The sequence below is a fragment of the Anomaloglossus baeobatrachus genome, chromosome 5 (genome assembly GCF_048569485.1).
Source record: "Anomaloglossus baeobatrachus isolate aAnoBae1 chromosome 5, aAnoBae1.hap1, whole genome shotgun sequence".
NCBI lineage: Eukaryota > Metazoa > Chordata > Amphibia > Anura > Aromobatidae > Anomaloglossus > Anomaloglossus baeobatrachus.
In genome coordinates, this window is record NC_134357.1 from 509,286,323 (window position 1) to 509,307,824 (window position 21,502).

General features: G+C 43.1%; 1 protein-coding gene across 1 annotated transcript in view; it reads right to left on the reverse strand.

Moving 5' to 3' along the window:
- The window catches only part of LOC142312857 (uncharacterized), a 531,686-nt gene that overhangs the window by 31,694 nt on the left and 478,490 nt on the right, over positions 1-21,502 (reverse strand). Inside the window, 1 exon segment of the mRNA XM_075351842.1 lies at positions 14,447-16,056. Coding sequence (XP_075207957.1) covers positions 14,447-16,056 — 1,610 coding nt within the window.

Sequence of the window (21,502 nt, forward strand, 5' to 3'; positions counted from 1 at the left end):
GTCGCGGTGACGCCGAACGTCCCTCCCCCTTGAGGGAGGGATTGTTCGGCAGTCACAGCGACACCGCTGACCAGGTAAGTGCGTGTGACGCTGCCGTAGCGATAATGTTCGCTGCAGCAGCGATCACACGATATAGCATGTGCGACGGGGGCGGGTACTTACAAGCTCTATATCGCTAGAAATTGCTAGCGATATCGTACCGTGTAAAGCCACCTTAAGGTTATGTTCACACATTGCGGTTTTGCTGTATTTATTCCTGAGTTTTATGCAAATTAAAACCTACTTTTTACAGTACCGGGAAAAGCTATGAGATTCCAGAAATCTCATGCACACACATTTGCTATTTTTTCTGATTGAAATAGACAACTGCTGCATTTTTTAAAGAAGCAGCGTGTCAATTGTTTCAGCTTTTATCACCATTGAAAGCAATAAAATTACAAAAACGCAACTGCCTTTTTTGCTGCTTTTATGCTGAATGAAACTACTGTATATTGTAGATTATAAGACCCACTTTTCCTCACAAAAATTTGGGAAGAAAATGGAAGGTGTATTTGGTTACCTATAATCACTGAGTACATCTCCAGCCTCACAGTGCCCACAGCATAGCCAAGACACCTGCCATACCTATTCCACCACCACCCCTGCCTCCCTGTGACCCTGATGTACCACCGCTGCTGCCACCCGGTGAGATACAACCGGATAAGACGGACCCCATCTTCACCAAAACTTATTTTTTTAACATTTTTCTGTCTCTAAATTTGGGGTGCGTCTTATAATCCGGTGTGTCTTGTAAAATGAAAAATATGGTAACTTTATTAAACATGTACTGTAGACAACTGACACCAAAAATGCTGCTAAAATCCGCTTAAAAAATGCAGCAAAACTTGCTTTTTGGAAGCAGCTTTTTTACTGCCAAGAGAACAGGTTTTGCTGTAGCAAAAAAGCACCTATGAACATAGTTTAACAGAGGGGTATGTTGGCTTACATTTAAAGCACATGGAGCAGCACAGTGGCTCAGTGGTTAGCACTGTTATTTTGCAGTACCATGGTCCTGGAGTTTGTATGTTCTCCTTGTATTCCCATGGGTTTCCTCCAGTTTCCTCCCACACTCTAAAGACATACTCATGGGGATCTAGACAGTGAGCCCCAATGAGGACAATGATGATAATGTCTGTAAAGCGCTGTGGCATTAATGGCGCTATATAAGCAGAGTGATAAGTAAATAAAGCACCACTCCAGCACTGAAAAAAATAAAAATGGTGGAAAGCTTCTTTAAGGCCCTGTGCGCACTTGCCGGATTTTGTCGCGGATTTCCTGCGTTTTTGCTGCATGTTATGTTCATAACATTTCTGCAGTGATTCACCAGCAAAACCTATGGGAAAAAAAAATGCTGTGCGCACTATGCGAATTTTGACAACTGCATGTTTTGCTACGGGATTCCCGCAGCAAAAACAATTGCATGTCACTTCTTTTCTGCACGTCGCCGCGGGATTTCACTCCATTGACTGCCATGTAATCGTGAAATCCCGCAGGGAATAACGCAGGCAGCAAATTCTGTGCGGTTCATTGCGTTTTCCTGTGTTATTCCCTCCAGTATTTCGCGGTTTCGGGACATAATGTTCATCACTGCCTGCGTTTTGCAGGGAAGTGATGTTATTATGACAGGAAGAGGAAGCGGAGCAGAGAGTAAACATACACACACATCACAGACACAGACATAGAATACACACACATTTGACTCACACACAGACATATAGAATACACATACAAATCAAACGGACATATAGAAACAAAAACACGTGGGCTCCGCCGTATTTTTACCTTGCAGCCACGGTAAACACACAGCGGCGGCCCAGTATTCTCAGGCAGGGGAGGGCGAGGGCCAGGGTTAATGTCCCCCCCTCCCGCAGGCGAGAATATCAGCCCGCAGCTGCCCCGGGACTGTCGAATCTATTATGCGGCAGTACAGGAGTGTCCTCAGCTCTTCCTGTTGCCGTGATGCGGTGGCAATCAGGGTAATATAAGGAGTTAATGGCGGCGGATCGCCGCCACTAAGTCCAGGCTTTATCATGGCAGCGTCTATGTGACAGCTGACATGATCAACCCGTAAGTAATGTGAAAAAAAACACACACCGAAAAATCCTTTACTTTAAATAAAACACAAAAAAGCTCCTGTTTCACTCCCTTATTAACCCCTCCCAAACACACAGCTCCGGCGTAATCCACGTCCTGCGATGCTTGCATCCAGCTGCGACTGACACAGCGCTGAATGCAGCCTCGCAACGAGACAGCAGAGGTAACCACAGGTCATTTCCCATGGCCGGTCATGTGAACAACACATTACCGCTCGGGAGAAATGCAGCGTGTGCTCACAGGGACTCTATCTATCTATCCCTCTATCTATTTATCTATCTACTATCCATCTCAGAAGGAAATTACTTTTTTTTTTTTTCAATGTGCTTTATTGCATTGAATGCATTAAAACACATGTACCAACCCGCACGCGGCAAAACCGCGGCAATACCGCGAACAATACCGTGGTAAAACCGCCGCAAACCGCATGCGGTTTTCAGGTGCGGTTCGCTGCGTTTTTTTACCGCGGGTGCGGTAATCTTTCAGACCCTGTGGAATTTTCTTAAGAAAATTCCGTTTCCAGTGCGCACAGGGTCTTAGTTTCCTATTAATTCTACTGCAAAATCTTCAAAATAACTTGAAAAAATAAACAGCACTGTATGCGCTAAAGGAGCTTTTTCCAATAAAAACAGACAACATTTTTTCCAAGGAATATTTGATGCGCTTAATGATGTAGATTTATGAGCAGAATCTCTTTTATAAATGCTGGTAAAAAAAAAAGCCCTCTGTGTGAAAATCCCATTAGAGCGGTGATTGTTTGAATGGAGTCCTGCAAGTAGAATTTGTACCTTTCAGAAATTTATGGTATATATTTTCCATATGCCACAAATGTCACAAAAGGTAATATCACTTTTAATTTTTATTGTGTCCCCGGATTGGTTCAGTATGAAAATGCGGCTCTTTGATCAAAAACATGTGCACCCCTGGTCTAGAATGTACACTGGAGATAATGTAATCTACATTGATGAACATTTGAAGGTTTTTTGTAAGGGGTGCACCATGCCACTAGAACAGTGTTTTACAAATGATTGAAAGTTTATCAACATAAAACCTTTATTTTGCCCAAAATGTGATGATCATAATTAGAGAACAGCAATGACTGTAGCTTAGAAAAAAATTATAACTAAATTTTCTGAAGGTAACAACAATCACCAATCAGTAGGAAGTGTACAGGCCATTGCCTTGAATGACTTCATCACATCTGCGGCCACAGCACATCACTAGTCTCTCGACCTGCTCTGGTGTGATTTTAATCCACTCTTCTTCCAGTCTCTTCCACAGTTCTTTGTTGTGGTTTTCTTGGCCATAACTTTGTTGCCAAGACTTTTCTGGAGGTTTTCTTTTGGGTTTAGATCAGGACCCTGGGCTGACCATTTAATTATTTCAGTGTTTTCTGTTTCAAGGAACTGCTTTACCCATTTTGCTGTGTGACAGGGGACATTGTCCTGCATGAAAATTGCTGACTGATTGAGTAATGAACACAAGTAAGGAGCTACATGTTGTTGAAGAAGGTTCTGATACACACTTGAATTCACTCTGCCATGTAGCTGTATGTGAGGTCCAACTCCTGCTGCAGAAAACATTCCCCAAACCATAACACTTCCTCCACCTTTCACTGACTTCTTAACACACTTTGGGTCCAGTCTTTCCCCAGTTTGTCGATGAACATAATGTTTCACATCAGACCCAAATACAGTAAATTAAACTTGCTTTCTTCACTAAAATGAACTGTGGACCACTTCTCCTCTGTCCACACAACATGCTCCTCCCTAAAGGTGAGTCTACCTTTTTGATTCTTTCTGCTAATAAGAGGTTTGGTCAATGCTAAGTCGGCTTTCAGTTCAAATGCTCTTAAACATTGTGACACTGTATGATGAGACACATCTTTACCCTAATCAGTGTTGAACTGCAATTCCAGCTGCAGAGTTGAATTGATTACCCATGGAAAGTCTCTGCATTATCCTGTCCTCTCTTGAATTTGTTTTTCAAGAGCGACTAGGCTTCTTGGGGACTTGAAAGAGTTTGTGATGTTGTAAAGATGCAATATTATCAAAATCACAGACTTGCAACAACCAACTTCTCTTTCTGTGGCTGATAGGGTCACCCCTTTGACTTTCATCTGGACAACCTGCTCTCCGAGGGTTTCCATCACTTTAGAACACACACCATTTTTGCAAAGTCAGTGCAAACTGGAATGTTAGGCTGCCAGTTAAATAGAGTTTATCAGACAATTCAGGAAATTAGCACCAGGTGCCAGATTAACACCAATATCAAAGAAGACTTGGCACTTAGGAGTTGATGTGAAAAAAATTAGATTTTTTTTTATTCCAAGACACTACCAAGCACAAATGTTTTGGTCCGTAATGTTCCATTGCCTTACGCTGAAGGGAAAAAGCCCTTGACATAGGTGCTTCAACAAGACAACGACGCTAAACACACCAGTAAATAAGCAAAATCTTGGTTCCAGTCTAACAAAATTGAGGTTATGGAGTGGCCAGCACAATCCTTGGACCTTAATCCGATAGAACACTTGTGGGGTGACATCATAAAAGCCAACAAATGCAAATAAATTGTGAGATGTAGTCACAGCATCCTGGGCTGGAATAAGAGTTGACAGATGCCAGAAGTTGGTTGACTCTATGCAACATAGATGTGAAGCTGTTCTCAAAAACTGTGGTTATACAACTAAATAATATGTTAGTGATTCACACGAATGCTAAATCCTAAATTAAAGAGGACAGATTTTGAATATGTAAAGACAAATGCAGGCACTGCTTTTTTTTTTTTTTTGAACAGCCCAATATTCATTTTTGATATTTTCTGTAAAGTAGTTACATATATACATTTATCTGTATGTTTTGATGTAGAAAACAGTGTGCAATGTTCCCAATGCATGTAAATAAAAACTATTATAAAGATTTTGGGTTTAACTCATGTTTTTGTATCTACTGCTATTATTTTGAAAACAACTGTATTTCTGTATTTTCATCCTTTGATATTTTGAATGCCCTTTGTTTTATTTTACTTTGTACTGTCTTATTTATCCATAGTGGTTTCTTTTTATTCCTGGACATTTTATTACCAGAGGGTATAAGTTTTTTACAGGACTCTAGGAGTATATCCTTACACTTGCCCAATTTATGTTCAGTATCCCCAGTTACCATGACATTGTCCCAATCTACACAATTAAGCTCTTCCCTTATTTGTATTTTTAAGCAAAACCAGGAGTGAGTAAAAAATGCAGAACTGGTGCATTTATTTTTAAGGTTGAAGGTAGACTGAAGGCCCCGTTACACGCTACGATTTATCTGACGATATGTTGTTGGGGTCACGGTTTTCGTGACGCTCTCCCGTTGTCGTTAGCAATGTCGTTGCATGTGACACCTATGAGCAACTCCGAACGATCTTAAAAATAGCGAAAATCGTTGATCGCTGACACGTCGTTCATTTTCAAAATATTGTTTGTCGTATAGAATGCAGCACATATATTGCTACGTTTGACACCCTGCCAACGACGAACAACATCGTTAGTGAGTCCGTCATCAGCGACGCAGGCGTGTCGTTACGAGCTATGCTCCACGCTTCCTCCGCTCTAATTGGTGGTACCAACTGCGTTCTGATTTGGCAGGCATGGTTGATAAGGCGGACACAATTATACGCCTCTGTCGTTGCCGGAATCGTTGGGAGGATTGCTGTGTGACGGTGTCCACACGACCGCCTTGGTCAAACAATATATGGCTGAACGATGTTGCATCGTTTGTGAGATGGGTACGTGTGACCGCTACAAAACGACCTATGAGCGATCTCGGCAAATCGTAGCAACGATCTGGGCATGTCACATCGCTAACGAGATCACTAGCGATATCGTTGCGTGTAAAGCGGCCTTTAAGTCCATTGAGTTTAACCCATAGACTAACATGCTAATCCAGAGAAAGGCATAAATTCCATAGAGCAGACAGTAAGCTCCATATTACAGGAAAAATTCCTTCCCGACTTCAGATACAGCAATCAGAGTAGTTCCCTGAAACAACGCCTAATTACAGAATCTAGAGCACCTAACTAGTAATATGTTTATCAAAACAGGCATCCAGGTCTTTCTTAAATCAGCCATTACAACATCATGAAGTAGCGAGTTCCATAGTCTCACTGCTCTTAGTATAGAATCTCTATCTGTGATTATGATTAAACCTTCTTTCCTCTAGACAGAGGATGCCTCCTTGCCCCCGTCAAAAAGATTATTAGAAAGGTCTCTGTACTGTCCCCTCATATGTGTACATTGTAATAAGATCGCCCCTAAGCCTTCATTTTTCCAAACCGAATAACCCCAAGTTTAATAACTTGTCTTGGTATTGCATTCCACTCATTCTTTTAATAATCTTGATTGCTCCTCTCTGCACCCGCTCTAGTTCAGCTATGTCCTTTCAATACATTGCAAACCAATTGTACAAAGTATTCTAAGTGTGGTCACACTAGTGACTTGTATGAGGGTAAAACTATGTTCTTCTCGTAAGCATCTATGTCTCTTTAATGCAACCCATTATTTTGTTGGGCTTGGCAGCAGCTGTCTGACACTAGTCAGTAAAGTTGAGTTTGTCATCTACCGTACACCCAAGTCTTTTACAGTGACCGTTTTACCCAATGTTTTACATTTTAAGTACATAATTATACATTTTAATTAATCTGCACAAGTGCATGACCTTACATTTAACCACATTAAACCTCAATTTTCCATTTCTAAGCCCAAATACTTTTGTAATACTAAATTATCCTGCTCTTTGATTACCCTGCAGAATTTAGTATCATCTACAAATATTGAAATTCTACTCAGTATGCCCCCTAAAAGGTCACTAAAAATATGTTAAAAAGAAGAGGGCCCAAAACTGATCCCTGTGTTATTCCACTGTTAACTGTAACCCACTCCAAGTGTGTTCCATTAATAACCACCCTTTGTTTTCTATTACCAGTTCTTAACCGAGTTATACATATTTTCCCCTATTCCCATTATTCTCATTTTATGTACCAATCTTTTGTGTGGTACAATATCAAACGCCTTTGAAAAGTCCATACAGACAAGATCCAGTGAATTTACCTGGTCCAGTCTGGAACTTACCTCAAAGAAACTGATCAGATTAGTTTGACAGGACCGATCTCTCATAAGCCCATGTTGATACTAGCGCTTGCTTTAATTCTCTAAATGCTTTCTTTTCTTTTTGTCATTTATTGTGCCCCTAAGGCTATGTGCGCACTAGGCCGTTTTACCCGTGATTTTGCTGCGGAAATTTCTTGAAAAATGTTTGAAATCTTTCTGCAGACATTTCCCAGCAAAACCTATGAGAAAAAAAAAATAGCTGTTCGCACACTGCGGTTTTTTTCTCAAGAAAATTCTTTGTGAAGATTTTCTTGAGAAAATTTCTTGAGAAAATGTGCATGTCACTTCTTTTCCGCAGGTACCTGCGGTATACCCCCGGTATTTCACTCCATTCACTGTAATGTAATTGCGAAATACCAGAAGTATACCGCAGGTAGCAAATGATGTGCGGTATACCCCCGGTATAGCTGCGATTTACCTGCGGTAATGTACATCGCTGCCTGCGGTTTTGCAGGAAGTGATGTCATTATGACAGAAGAGGAAGCGGAGCAGAGTAAACACACAGATCGCACTCCCTGTGACCTCAAGGTGCCCGTGCAGTCTGTTTCCCGCTCCGGCCCCGCCGCTGCCTGCCCTGCAGTGTGTCACTGTCTACCCGCAGTGTCTGCAGCTTGTCACGCTGCATCGTAGGCAGACACTGACACACAGCAGTGCAAGCAGCCGCGGGGATGCCGAGCGCTGCTGTCAGGAGGTGAGAAGAGATCATTACCTGCTGTGACGATCTCCTGCCTCCTGACGTCACCGCTGTCACTGCCGTCTATGCCCACGGCCCGAGACTGTCACTAGCGGTGACGTCACGGGCTCTCGCGATACTGCTGACAACGCGGAGGGCATAGAAGGCAGTGACAGCGCTGATGGCAGGACTGCAGGAGATCATCACAGCAGGTAATGATCTCATCTAACCTCCTGACAGCAGCGCCCGTCATCCCCTGCAGTGACCTGGGCTGACCTATTGATGTTAGCTCAGGTCACTACATTGCTCTCCCAGCCAATCGGGAACCTCCTGTTCTTCACTTACTGGGACAGTGACTATGGTATGGATCGTCGTGGGACCCCCCCCTTATTGGATTACGCCGGACCCGAATTTGATTTTTCTTGTCAATAAATTGGTGAAAAAGGGAATGTGGGGAGTGTTTTTTCAAATAAAACTTTTTTTTGTCTATTGTTTATTTCTTACTGACTGGGTTGGTGATGTCGGGTATCTGACAGACGCGTGACATCACTAACCCCAGGGCGTGATGCCAGGTGACATTACACATCTGGCATCAACCCCATATATTACCCAGTTTGCCACCGCACCAGGGCAACGGGATGAGTTGGGGGCGAAGCGCCAGGATTGGCACATCTAATGGATGCGCCATTTCTGGGGCGGCTCCAGCCTGCTATTTTTAGGCTGGGGAGTGTCCAATAACAGTGGACCTCCCTAATCTGAGAATATCAGACCCCAGCTGTCTGCTTTACCTTGGCTGGTGATCCAATTTGGGGGAGACCCCACGTTTTTTGTTTAAAATTATTTATTTAATGAGAAATAACAGTGTGGGGTGCCCTCTGTTTTGGATTACCAGCCAAGGTGAACCTGCCAGGTGTGGTCTGCAGGCTGCAGCCGTCTGCTTTACCCTAGCTGGCTACAAAAGATGGGGGGACCTCACGTCATTTTTTTTTTAATTATTTATTTATTTTTTGGCTAAATACAAGGCTAGGCACCCTTTAGTGCCACATGAAAGTCACTAAAGGGTGCCAGCTTAGAATATGCAGGGGGGTGGTACATTATATAGGTCTTTCTCATCTATCTATCTATTCATCTATCCATCTTTCCCTCTATCCATTATCTATCTATCGATTATCTATCTATTATCTATATTATTTATTGCAGTTCAGCATAAAAAAAACGCAGGGACCAACCTGCGGAAAAACCGTGGCAAAATCGCGGCAAAAATGCATGCGTTTTTCCCGCAATTTTGGTGCATTTTTTTACCGCAGGTGCGGTAATCTTCAACTCCCAGAAGTTTCTCAAGAAATTTTCTTGAGAAAAATCACTTTTCTAGTGCGCACATAGCCTTACAGCTTTATTTAGCCATAGCGATTTCCTCCTATTTCTAGATTGTTTATTCGTATAGTTCTATATTGTGCACTGGCCCTATTCAGGAAGCTTATAAAAGTGTCCCATTTGCATTGTCTACTTTTAATTCTCAGGACATTGTCCCAGTTTATGGCACTAAGTTCATTTGTTATGCTTTGGAAAGTCTCCTTCCTGAAATTTGGTGTCTTTGTAGCCCCTCTATCGTACATTCCATTAAAGGATGCATGAAAACTTATTATTTTAGGCAAGCACTGAAATGCTTGGGTACTCGGTCTTTACTCGAGTCAAGCAGGTTAGACACTCTGAAAGTGCTTAACTCAAGTGACGAGTATGTAACACCCTTACAGTCGTCTCTGCACTGTCCTGGACCTCGTCACTGGCAGAGACGCTGGCACACTCACCCTCACGGCCACTCGGGGGTGGATGCTCTGTCCCCGGTCCCTACTGCCAACTTTGGGGCCTGCGCATGCCTGATAGGCCTCCTGTAAGCACTCTTAGGGTGCACGCTCATCTTTTCTTAAGGGTCAAGCGCACACTAACCTGGAATGTATACAAGTCTTTCCTTATGGGAAGTGTCTGGGCAACGTGATCTAATCCTAGAGTTGCTAGTTGTTCAGATCCCTTACCTATGTGCTGCTGTGTTACTTACACCTGTCTGTTTCGTAGTCCCGGCTGCTGCATCATGCCATATCAGCCAAGCCTGCTGTTCCAGCCACTGCTACTTCGTACCATATCAGCTAAGCTTGCTGGGGCCAGCTGTCGCAGCACCGAGTCTCTCTGATAAGGACCTGGTTTCTACCTGCAGTCAAATCCACCCTCACCATCACAGGCTCTGGTGAAAGCTTGGTGTGAGCCATAGTCCACCCCTCAGATATTGTGTACTGTGGCCCACTGGGTCCACTCCTCGCTCGTACCCGCAAGCATTACAGACTATAAAAGGAAGTCAATGATTTGGCTTTCCACCCACATACAACTAGCCATAAACAGAACATTTCCGGGGGTGGGAGGGCGTTATTTTTTTTGCTTTGACACCCTACATTCGAAAACATTGTTTTAACCCCAGTAAGAGCCATTCAGAGACTGCAAATGGCTCTCACCGGGGAGCCTGCACACATACAGTGAAGCAAGCCTGTGCTTTGTGTTCAATGTTTCATGGATGAAACATCTGAGCACTCGTGATACTCGACTGAGTACCGCGAGCACCCTAGGACCCCGATGCTTGATTGAGTACTGAACAGTAGCAAGCACACTCACTCAACACGAATTATTTTGTGACCACTAGTGATGAGCGAATATATTGTGCACCATTCTTTACTCGCATGAATATTAAGGTATTTGTAAAAACCGTTACTTACCGACTATTTTGGCATTTGCCTTTTGATTTTCGAGACCCCTCCCCAGCATATTTGGCGCCTGATTTTCAGCCACTAAAGATACTAGAATTGCCTGCCAATTACAATAATGCCGTAGACATGTTTGATACTGGCATTACTGTGATTGGGGGAGGTGCAGTAAAAAATGGCTGCAATAAGACTGCCGTTGTGTTTGATTGGCTGCCCTCACAGTGGCTGTCAGGGTCCCCTAATGGATTGTAAAAATAAATTTAAAAAAATTGCAGGGTCCCTCATATATTGATACCCAGCACACAAACCATACAGCTACAGGCTGCAGACCCCAGCCATGTGCGTTTTCTTGGCTGGGTATCAAAATAAGAGTGACTTCTTGCGGCTTTTATAAAATTATTTAAAGATCCACCTGAAAATTTAGTTTTCTATTGACTTCCATTTATTACGAATACACAAATAATAGAAATTATTTGGCTCAAATAATCTTAACCTAAATATTTCACTATTCCCCATCTTTAGTGATCAGTATTACCCAAGTGACTCCTAAACCGTATAATTGACATGCAGTCCAGCCTATTGGTTAATATTAGGTTTAGCAGTTGGGTCCTGAACCAGATTTGAAAGATAATTGCTTTTAATGTTGTCAAAAGCCAGTTTCCTTTGCTGGACCTACAGGTTTCTGCTCCCCAATTTACTTCAGGGTGGTTGAAGTCCCCAATTCTCTCTGAGCCTCCCAGGGCCTCATATTTGCAATATGAGGATATTTTCTGCCGCTTGCCGTACTTTTCGCTTTGTAAGGCCCCTTTCACACGTCAGTGATTCTGGTACGTTTGTGTTTTTTTTAAACGTACCAGAATCACTGACATACGCAGACCCATTATAATCAATGGGTCTGCTCACACGTCAGTGATTTTTCACTGCACGTGTCTCCGTGCAGCGTACCCGCGTGTGCGTGATTGCTGCACGGAGACATGTCCATTTTTTTCTGGCATCACTGATGTTCCACGGACCACGCAGTGGTGTGGTCCGTGAAACACGTGCCAGAAAAAAACGTGCATTTAAAATAATAAACATTTTAACTCACCCAGCGTCCAGCGATGTCCTCTGCAGCCCGTCCTCCCTGCTGCTTCTAAGCCAGCTGATTACTGTCGCGCATATTCATTATGCGCGACACAGCCGACCCAGAAGCAGCTGCTGCGGGGGTCACCGCCAGCCGGATGCTGCGTCGCGGGAGCGATCAGCACCATGGACAGAGGGAGCGGGCGCAGGTGAGTTGATTTCTAAGTGAAATCACGGGCCACGGATAACGGATTGCACTTAGACAACCCACGTGTGCCGTGATTCACGGCACACGCAGGGACATGTGCGTGTTTTACACGCCAGTGAAAAACGTCACTGTTTTTCACTGACGTGTGAAACGGGCCTAAGACACACTTTTTTCCCCCAAAACTGCGTGCGTCTTATAAAACAGATATGGTTTATCGGGACAGTGGTGGTGGCGCAGGGTCATAGCAGACAGGGTTACAGGACACGGTTGGGGGTGTCGCGGCGGGTGGCGTTGATCTCTGGGAAGGCATTGATCAGTGGGCAGGCTGCGAGGGTGTCTCAGGACTGGGTATCTCGGCGGCGAGTGCCTTGAGCTGACTGCTGGCTCCATTGAATCGCCTGCGGTTGACGCAATGAACTTCAAGAAAGTGGCCGCGGAAGCAGCGCATACGCAGATTAAAGCAATGAACTTAAAGTCAATGGTCACATGCTCCGCACCTGCGGCCATTTTCTTGAAGTCCATCTCGTTAACCGCGGGTGATTCAATGGAGCTCGCAGTCAGCTCAATGCACCTGCCACCGAGACACTCCATCCTGTGTCGCTTCCACAGCCCGCCCACCGATAGATAGTGCCCGCTGCAAAACTCCCGAGCATGTCCTGTGACTCTGCCTCCTATGACCCTGCTCCACCACCATTGCCTTGGAAAGCCATATCCAGGGAATTCAATGGTGCCCGCCGCTACACCCCTGATCCCGCAGTATTGCCGACCCTTCTGAGCCACAGCACCCCCTCCTCTGAGCCCGCAGCATCACCTACCCTGCCTCCTGTGACCTTCCCGAGCCGCTCCACCACTGCCGCTGCCCCCAGTGAGCATTAGAATTAAAACACACTAGGATTATAAGACAGACCCACATATTAACTTTAAAAATTACTTTTTTTTCATATTTTTCTCCTCTAAATTCGGGGTGCGTCTTATAATCGGGTGTCCTTTAGTACCTATTGGGATTGATGAACAGCTCATCAAATCCGCTCCCTACCTAGGGCCCAGATCATGGTCAACAACCTAGGGCTAAGTATCCAGCTCAGCGGATAGGTGTGGAACTTTTCTGGGGTGGTGAGGGAACCCAGGGCCCAGCAGTAAGCTTGGTCAGGGGTCACCATCTCCCCTTCCCTGGACACGGGGATTCCCTTCCCTTTCGCCAATTGCTTGGTACCTCCCCATACCCAACGTCACACCTTAAGGAGAAGTGGTAGAGAGGTGCAGGTCCTATATCCACAGAAATTTGGGATGATATAATCCAAAACATTCCCCTGATTTCAGTTAGTAAAGCACATAGACTCTCCCAAGTGTTCTTGGTACACGGGGTATATAGGACTTCGTTATTTTTATTTAAATAGGAGCAAAACCAGATTCATGTGGCTGCAAGTGAGGTGCCCCGAATGCAGATCTGATACATCTAATGTGGAACTTCCTACATCTAAGGAGATACTGGGTTGGTGCAACTGATTTGATAAACTCGGTCTATGATTGTGAGATAGATTCAAGTCCTTTGATGTGTGTCCTGAGCTACACAGATGAAATTCTAATTCAAGAAAATCACAGGATAGCCATTGCACATAGTCTATACCAGGGGCAGAAAATCATAACGGCATACTGGAAAAACACTAAGGCTACGGTTGTTAAAGAATTGGTTGATATTATGAATAATATCTTTAGATTAAAGACATGTTCCAGAAAAGAAAGGCCTACAAGAAACTTGAGGATATCTGGGCTCCATGGTTAGACACCCCGAATTTAGCACCAATGACGTTGACCAGATCTCTATTAACAGGTCTAACCTGAGTAGAAGGGATAGTTAGGTACCTAACTAGAGAGAAGAGAGAGAAGGTCTATATACCTGTTTAAGTGCTCGTGTTCAAATGTATGGTTACCCTGATTCATTGTATGTACTATATATGTTTGAAGTGGGCAACCTTTGTTTCTGATATGCTTTGTATCTAGGTTTTCAAAAACAAATAATTCTTGTTAATGTCATTATTTTCATTGGATTGATGTTAAGGGGGGGGGAGAGGGGAGTGGGTGTTTTTGTACTTTGTACTTGTTTATACAGAATATGTTTAATAAAAAAAAAATATCTGATTACAAAAAAAAGACAATCAGCCAATAAAGGTGAAGAAGGATAGAGGGGCCGGCACAGGCACCTGTAACCTGTAGCATCAGTTGTCTACAACCAATGTAATTTTAGGCAGAAGAGCGACTTATCGAACACCCCCTTTAAAATGAAGATATATTGTATTTATAAATGCAAAATATTTTATTCATATGATTGATACATAGGCGTGATGCGTAGCTTCTGTTTGTTTTTTCATAAAAGATGTTCATTGCTAGTTGCATCTTTCCTATTATCCAGTTAGATCTGTAAAATACATTCCTTTCTCTCATACCGTAACTTTTGTATTTTTGTCTTATACAATTTGACAAGAAAATGTTTACTTTCCTTTGTGAATTCTGTGATGTCCGATAAGATGTGATTTCTGCGCAAAACATTTCCCACATTCTGAACATGAAAATGGTTTTTCCCCTGTGTGACTTCTCTCATGCTTAACAAGATTTGATTTCTGTGCAAAGTTTTTTTCACATTTTGAACATGAATATGGCTTGTTCCCTGTGTGAATTCTTTCATGTGCACGAAGATTTGATTTCTCTGTAAAACATTTGCTACATTCTGAACATGAATATGGCTTCTCACCTTTGTGAATTCTCAGATGGTTAGCAAGACTAGATTTCATCGTAAAACACTTTCCACATTCTGAACATGAAAATGGATTTTCTCCAATATGAGTTCTCTGATGTTTAAGAAGTTGACGTTTTTGTATACATTTCCCACATTCAGAACATGAATATAGCTTTTCCCCTATGTGAATTTTCAGATGGTGAACAAGCTGTTTTTTTACTGTAAAACATTTCCCACATTCTGAACATGAAAATGGCCTCTCTCCTGTGTGAATTTTCAGATGTTGAACAAGCTGGGTTTTCACTTTAAAACATTTCCCACATTCTGGACATGAAAATGGCTTCTCCCCTGTGTGAGTTCTCTGATGTTTAACAAGATAACATTTGACTGTAAAACGTTTCCCACATTCTGAACATGAAAATGGCTTCTCTCCTGTGTGAAGTCTCAGATGGTTAAGAAGCTGTGTTTTTACTGTAAAACATTTCCCACATTCTGAACATGAAAATGGCTTTTCCCCTGTGTGAATTTTCAGATGGTTAACAAGCTGAGTTTTCACTGTAAAACATTTACCACATTCTGAACATAAAAATGGCTTCTCTCCTGTGTGAAGTTTCAGGTGGTTAATAAGCTGTATTTTCTCTGTAAAACATTTCTCACATTCACAACATGAAAATGGCTTTTCCCCAGAGTGAATTCTCTGATGTTGGACAAGATTTGATTTTTGTGTAAAACTTTTTCCACAATCTGAACATGAAAATGGCTTCTCCCCTGTGTGAATTTTCAGATGGTTAACAAGGTGGTTTTTCACTGTGAAACATTTCCCACAATCTGAACATGAAAATGGCTTCTCCCCTGTGTGAATTTTCAGATGGTTAGCAAGCTGGATTTTCACTGTAAAACATTTCCCACATTCACAACAAGAAAATGGCTTTTCTCCAGTGTGAATTCTCTGATGTTGAACAAGATTTGTTTTTTTTGTAAAACATTTTCCACATTCTGAACATGAAAATGGTTTCTCACCTGTGTGAATTCTTTGATGTTGGACAAGATTTGATTTTTCTGTAAAACATTTTCCACATTCTGAACATAAAAATGGCTTCTCACCAGTGTGAATTCTTTGATGTTGAACAAGATTTGATTTTTCTGTAAAACATTTTCCACATTCTGAACATGAAAATGGTTGCTCCTCAGTGTGGAAAGGATCAGTTGGAAACTCTTTACTGTGAAGTTCTGGAGACACATCTGGGATGCAGTCATGTTCTTCATATGTATCATGTGTGATATTATGATCATGTTCTGCAAAATCTGAAAGTATCAGATGTGCACCCAATGTGCTTTTACTGTCATCTGCCAAGAATAAAACTGAATATTAATTTTAAAACAACACAGCCTTGAAATTATATTATAGAATCTATGAATTTTATAAATATTTGTGTTCAAACTGCAGTTTGTGCAATATGAAATATTTATGTATGGAAATATTTAGTGAAAATTTATAGCTAAAGCAACAAAAAAATCCTCAAAACCAACCACGACATTCACTTTCTATTGCTATATAACAAATGTAGAACCAAACAAAAAACACTGTAGAAAGCAAGTATGTAACATTATATAACATTTGGAACAGTGAATTGCAATTATATGAAACAGAGAAGGCACACACTTGCTAACTTAAAAATACAGAAATCTTTTCTATAACCAATTTTCAAAGCAAATACATTTCTAAAGGTACTATTGGCATGAACTTCTCACCAGATGTTGGTCGGTAACAACCCATCCACTCCACACAGGCAAAGAAATCAAACTATAGGTGTCTGTAAAATTAGTTATGTGTAATAATAGGAAATGACACATTGAGAAAGTATTGAATGCTTTTACTCAAAATTATTTAATACTTTGAACAAAAGCCTTTGGTGGTCATGACAGCTTCAAGACACATGAAATAACTAGTGGCATGCATTGCTCAGCTGTGATTTTTGGCTATTCAGCCACGCAAACACTCTTCAAATCCTGAAGGTTCTGTGAGCTCCTATGAACTCTGAGCTTTAGTTCCTTCCATAAATTTTCTATTAGATTCAGGTGAGGTGATTGACTCAGCCATTCTAACATCTTTATTTTCTGTCTCTAAAACCAATTGAGGAGTTTTCTTTGCTGTGTGTTTGGGATCATTGTCTTGCTGAAATGGCCACCATCTTCATGATCCTGGGAGATGGCAGCATATTTTTATCATGAATGCCTCGGTACATTTGTCCATTCATCCTTCCTTCAATTATATGAAGTTTGCCAGTGCCATATGCTGAAAAACAGCCCCACACCATGATGTTTCCACCTCCAAACTTCACTATTCATATGGTGTTAAAGGCCTCCAAACATGGTGTGTATTATGGCATCTAGAGAGTTCAATTTTGGTCTCATCTGACCAGACTATATTCCCCCAGTATTTCAAAGGGTTGTCTAAATGTTGTTGATCAAACGTTAAACTACCTGAAGATGCTTTTTGTTCATCAGTGGAGTCTTGCATGGTAAGCATGCATATAGGCAATGGAGGTTGAGTGCATTACTTTTTCATTTCTTGAAACAATTGTACCTACTGATTCCAGATCATTCTATAGCTCTCCACATGTGGTTACTGGCTCTTAGATAACTAGTCTGATAATTATTTTCACTACTCTGTCTGAGATCTTGTGGGGACCACCTGATCGTGGCTAGATTATGGTGAAATTATGTTCTGAAACCTCCAGATTAAGGACCCAACAATGCTCAATAGAACCTATAACCCCTTCAGTCCCCAGCCTGTTTTCACCTTGATGACCCAGCCATTTTTTGCAATTCTGACCAGTGTCACTTTATGAGGTTATAACTCTGAAACGCTTTAACGGATCCCAGTGATTCTGAGATTGTTTTTTCGTGACATATTGGGCTTTATGTTGGTGCTAAATTCAGGACAATATTTTTTACGTTTATTTGTGGAAAAAATTGGAAATTTGAAAATTTTGAAAATTATGCAATTTTCAAAGTTTGAATTTTTATGCTCAAACCAGCGAGACATATGACACAAAATAATTAATAAATAACATTTCCCACATGTCTACTTTACATCAGCACAATTTTTTGGGGAAAAAAACAATTATAAAGGAAGTTATAGGGGTTCAAACTTTATGAGGAATTTCTCATTTTTACAACAAAATTTACAAAGCCACTTTTTTTAGGGACCACATCACATTTGAAGTGATTTTGAGAGGTCTACATGACACAAAACACCCAAATTTGACACCATTCCAAAAACGGCACCCCTCAGGCTACTCAAAACCACATTCAAGAAGGTTATTAACCCTTCAGGTGCTTCACAGGAACTAAAGCAATGTGGAAGGAAAAAATGAATATTTTACTTTTTGCAACAAAAATGTTAAATTTAGCCTCAAATATTATATTTTTACAAGGGTAGTAGGATTAAATGACCCCAAAATTTATTGGGCAATTTCTTCTGAGCACACGGATACCTCATATGTGACGAAAATCCACTGTTTGGGCGCACGGCAAGACTCGGAAGGGAAGGAGCGTCATTTGACTTTTTCAACAGAAAGTTTGCTGGAATTGTTAGCAGCACCATGTTGCGTTTGGAGAACCCCTAATTTGCCAAAACAGTGGAGCTCCCCCCACATCTGACCCCATTTTGGAAACTAGACCCCCGATGTCATAAAAAAAAAAATCAGAACGCATGCACGGATGTGCTGCAAAAAGGGGGGGGGGACTAGGTGGGATGGAAAAAAGAAGTCCTGTCCAAAGTAGAGTATGGCTGCAGGACGCTTGGTTATCAGGTTCCTAATTGTTCAAGTTTTGTTTTTTGTTTTTTTTTTATTTGGGGTGCACAAAAAAAGCAAAAACTCGAGCAATTACGTAATTGATCAGCCAATCACGTAGCTGATCAGCACTTGGCTGCAAGCGGGGGAAGGGGGGGGGAGGGAGTGGGAGGTGGGCTTGGGGATAGTTAGAAAAGTGCCACGAACAATGCAGCAGGATCACAGGAGAGATGGAGGGAGATCGATGAGGCAGCAGATGGGGGGCGGCAGCAGATGGGAGGCGGCAGCAGATGGGGGGGCAGCGGCAGATGCATGGGCGGCGGATGGAGGAGTGGCGGAGGATGGGAGAGGGCGGCGGATGGAGGAGCGGCGGCAGATGGGAGGGGGGGAAGGGGTGTGGGGGGGGAGGGAGGGTGGGTGGTGAGATTGGGGATAGGTACCTTACAGGATGGAATTAGGCAGCAAGATCACAGCAGATGGAGGAGGGAGCAGATGGAGGAGGGTGAGAGGTGGGAAAGGGGGCAGCAGATGCAGGAGGGTGAGAGGTGGGAGACAGCGGGCAGCAGATCGGGGAGGGGGGCAGCGGCTGATGGGGAGAGCGGTGGCGGATGAAGGGGGGCAGAGGCTGATGGGGAGAGCGGTGGCAGATGGAGGGGGGCAGCGGCTGATGGGTGAGAGCGGTGGCGGATGGAGGGGGGGGCAGCAGATGGAGGAGGTCACTGGCAGATTGGCGGCAGTGGATTGTGGGCGGTGACTACTGCTGCTGCACCTGAAAGGGGGCAGTGGCGGGGGCTGATCAGGGGCAGCGGCGGATCGGGGGCACTTACCAAATGGCACTTGCAGGGATCACTCTCCTCAGCTTTCACGGATGGAGTGAATCTGAGGGGAGTGGTCACCTACAGGTCATCGGCCCCAGATCCAAGGTGATTGGAGAGAACGGTCACAAAGCCGATCTCTCCAATCAGAGCTGGAGGCGGGTGAAACAAAGGTCACCCAGCTCCAGCCAATGATCAGTGCTATAGCTGCACTGATCTTGGCTGGATTTCAATGTTTCAGCCATTTTAAATGGCTGAAACATCACAGTGGCTGTGATTGGCTGAGCGGTGTTCATCAGCCAGTCACAGCCTCCGTGGGTCCTGGGGGGGAGACACCACCCCTCCTGAGGTCAGGCAGAGGTCCCCTGCTCCCCGAAACTAAGGTTTTTGCACACCGATCGCAGCCACCAGGGCCGCGATTTTGCCATGAGGTACTGGGTACGTCATGGGTCGTTAAGTACCAGGGAATCATGACGTACCCAGTAAGTCATGGGTCGTTAAGGGGTTAATAGTTTAGAAAAACTGTAACCAATGCCATCAATCTATTTTGCAACAATAAGGTTGCGAAGGTCTTGAGACAGCTCACTGGTTTGTGTAAAACCTTATCATAAGATGTTTCTTGTGTGCCACCTTGCTAATGAGACACCTTTTTATAGGCCATCAGTTGAACCAGCTAATATTTTTCACCAAGTAGCAGGATTTCCTTCTAATTATCAATAGATTTTAGCTGGTGTCATGACTTTCCATGGCTTTTTGCACCTCTCTTTCTGCATGTGTTCAATACATTTTCCCTGTGTTATTACACATAACAATTTATGGACATCTATGGTTTCATTTCTTTGCATGTGTGGATTGGATGGGTTATTACCGACATCTGGTGATAAATTCATGTCAATAGTACCTTTAGAGATATTTTAGATTTGCAATGTGTTCAATACTCATTTCACTCACTGTAGATATAGAAGTGTGAGGAAATTAGTTAAATTGGTAAGTACACTTACTTGTAATTTTGTTTCTTACAACCATACTAGCTCCTATTTCTGCTCACCATTCTTTATTGTTCTCTTACACAATATGTAGAGGGTTTTCTAATGTGGTGTTAACAAAAAATTTTCATTTTACTCATGTTTGTTTGTTCCCTTTGTGACAATTTCCTTTTTTGCATTTTCATTTTTTCATGGCCGTCTACCAAGAGCCTGTCACAAGGGGAGTTTTGCATACATCGGCAGCTGTCATGGTAGCGACAGGATCTGTAGAAACTACAGATTCTGGCACTCTGCCTGCTAACTTCTCTGATGTTTGTGATCAGCACAGGGAGACAAGGGGGTTAACACACAGATATAGGCAGTCTAGCAAGAGTTAAGGGCCATTTACACGCTGCGACATCGCTAACGATTTATCGTCTGGGTCACGGTGTTAGTGACGGACATCCGGCGTTGTTTGCGACATCGCAGCATGTGACACGTACGAGTGACCTTCAACGATCGCAAAAGAGGTAAAAAAATCGTTTGTTTTGGAGAGGTTGTCCATTTTCCAAAAATCGTTGTATCTGCAGTAACGAGGTTGTTTGTCGTTCCTGCAGCAGCACACATCGCTATGTGTGACACCACAGGAACGAGGAACATCTCCTTACCTGTGACCGCCGGCAATGAGGAAGGAAGGAGGTGGGCGGGATGTTCGGCCCGCTTATGTCCGCCCCTCCGCTTCTATTGGACGGCCGCTTAGAGACGTCGCTATGACGCCGAACGAACCACCCCCTTAGAAAGGAGGCGGTTCACCGGTCACAGCGACGTCGCTAGGCAGGTAAGTATGTGTGACTGTTCCTAGCGATGTTGTGCGTCACGGGCAGCGGGTACGCTCGCTAGCGAGATCGCAGCGTGTAAAGTACCCTTTATTCTCTGTTGAAATGCATGTTAATCACTTTTGATCACATGGTGTGGGGGAGACAGTCACTTTCGCTTCCCTCCTATATATGGTGGCTGGAATATTCCATTAATGCAAGCTATAATTTACCTATTCTGGTCTGGTGAGGTGTTGTGATCCAGACTTTCTGGTGTTTGTTGTGCTTTATTGTTGTAAACGGTTGTGGTGTCAACCCTTCTTGTCGCCTTCTTGCTCTTGCTTTTTTCCTTAGTCTTTTACTGTTTGTTCCTTTGAGTCCCCTTCTGTCTTAATTTG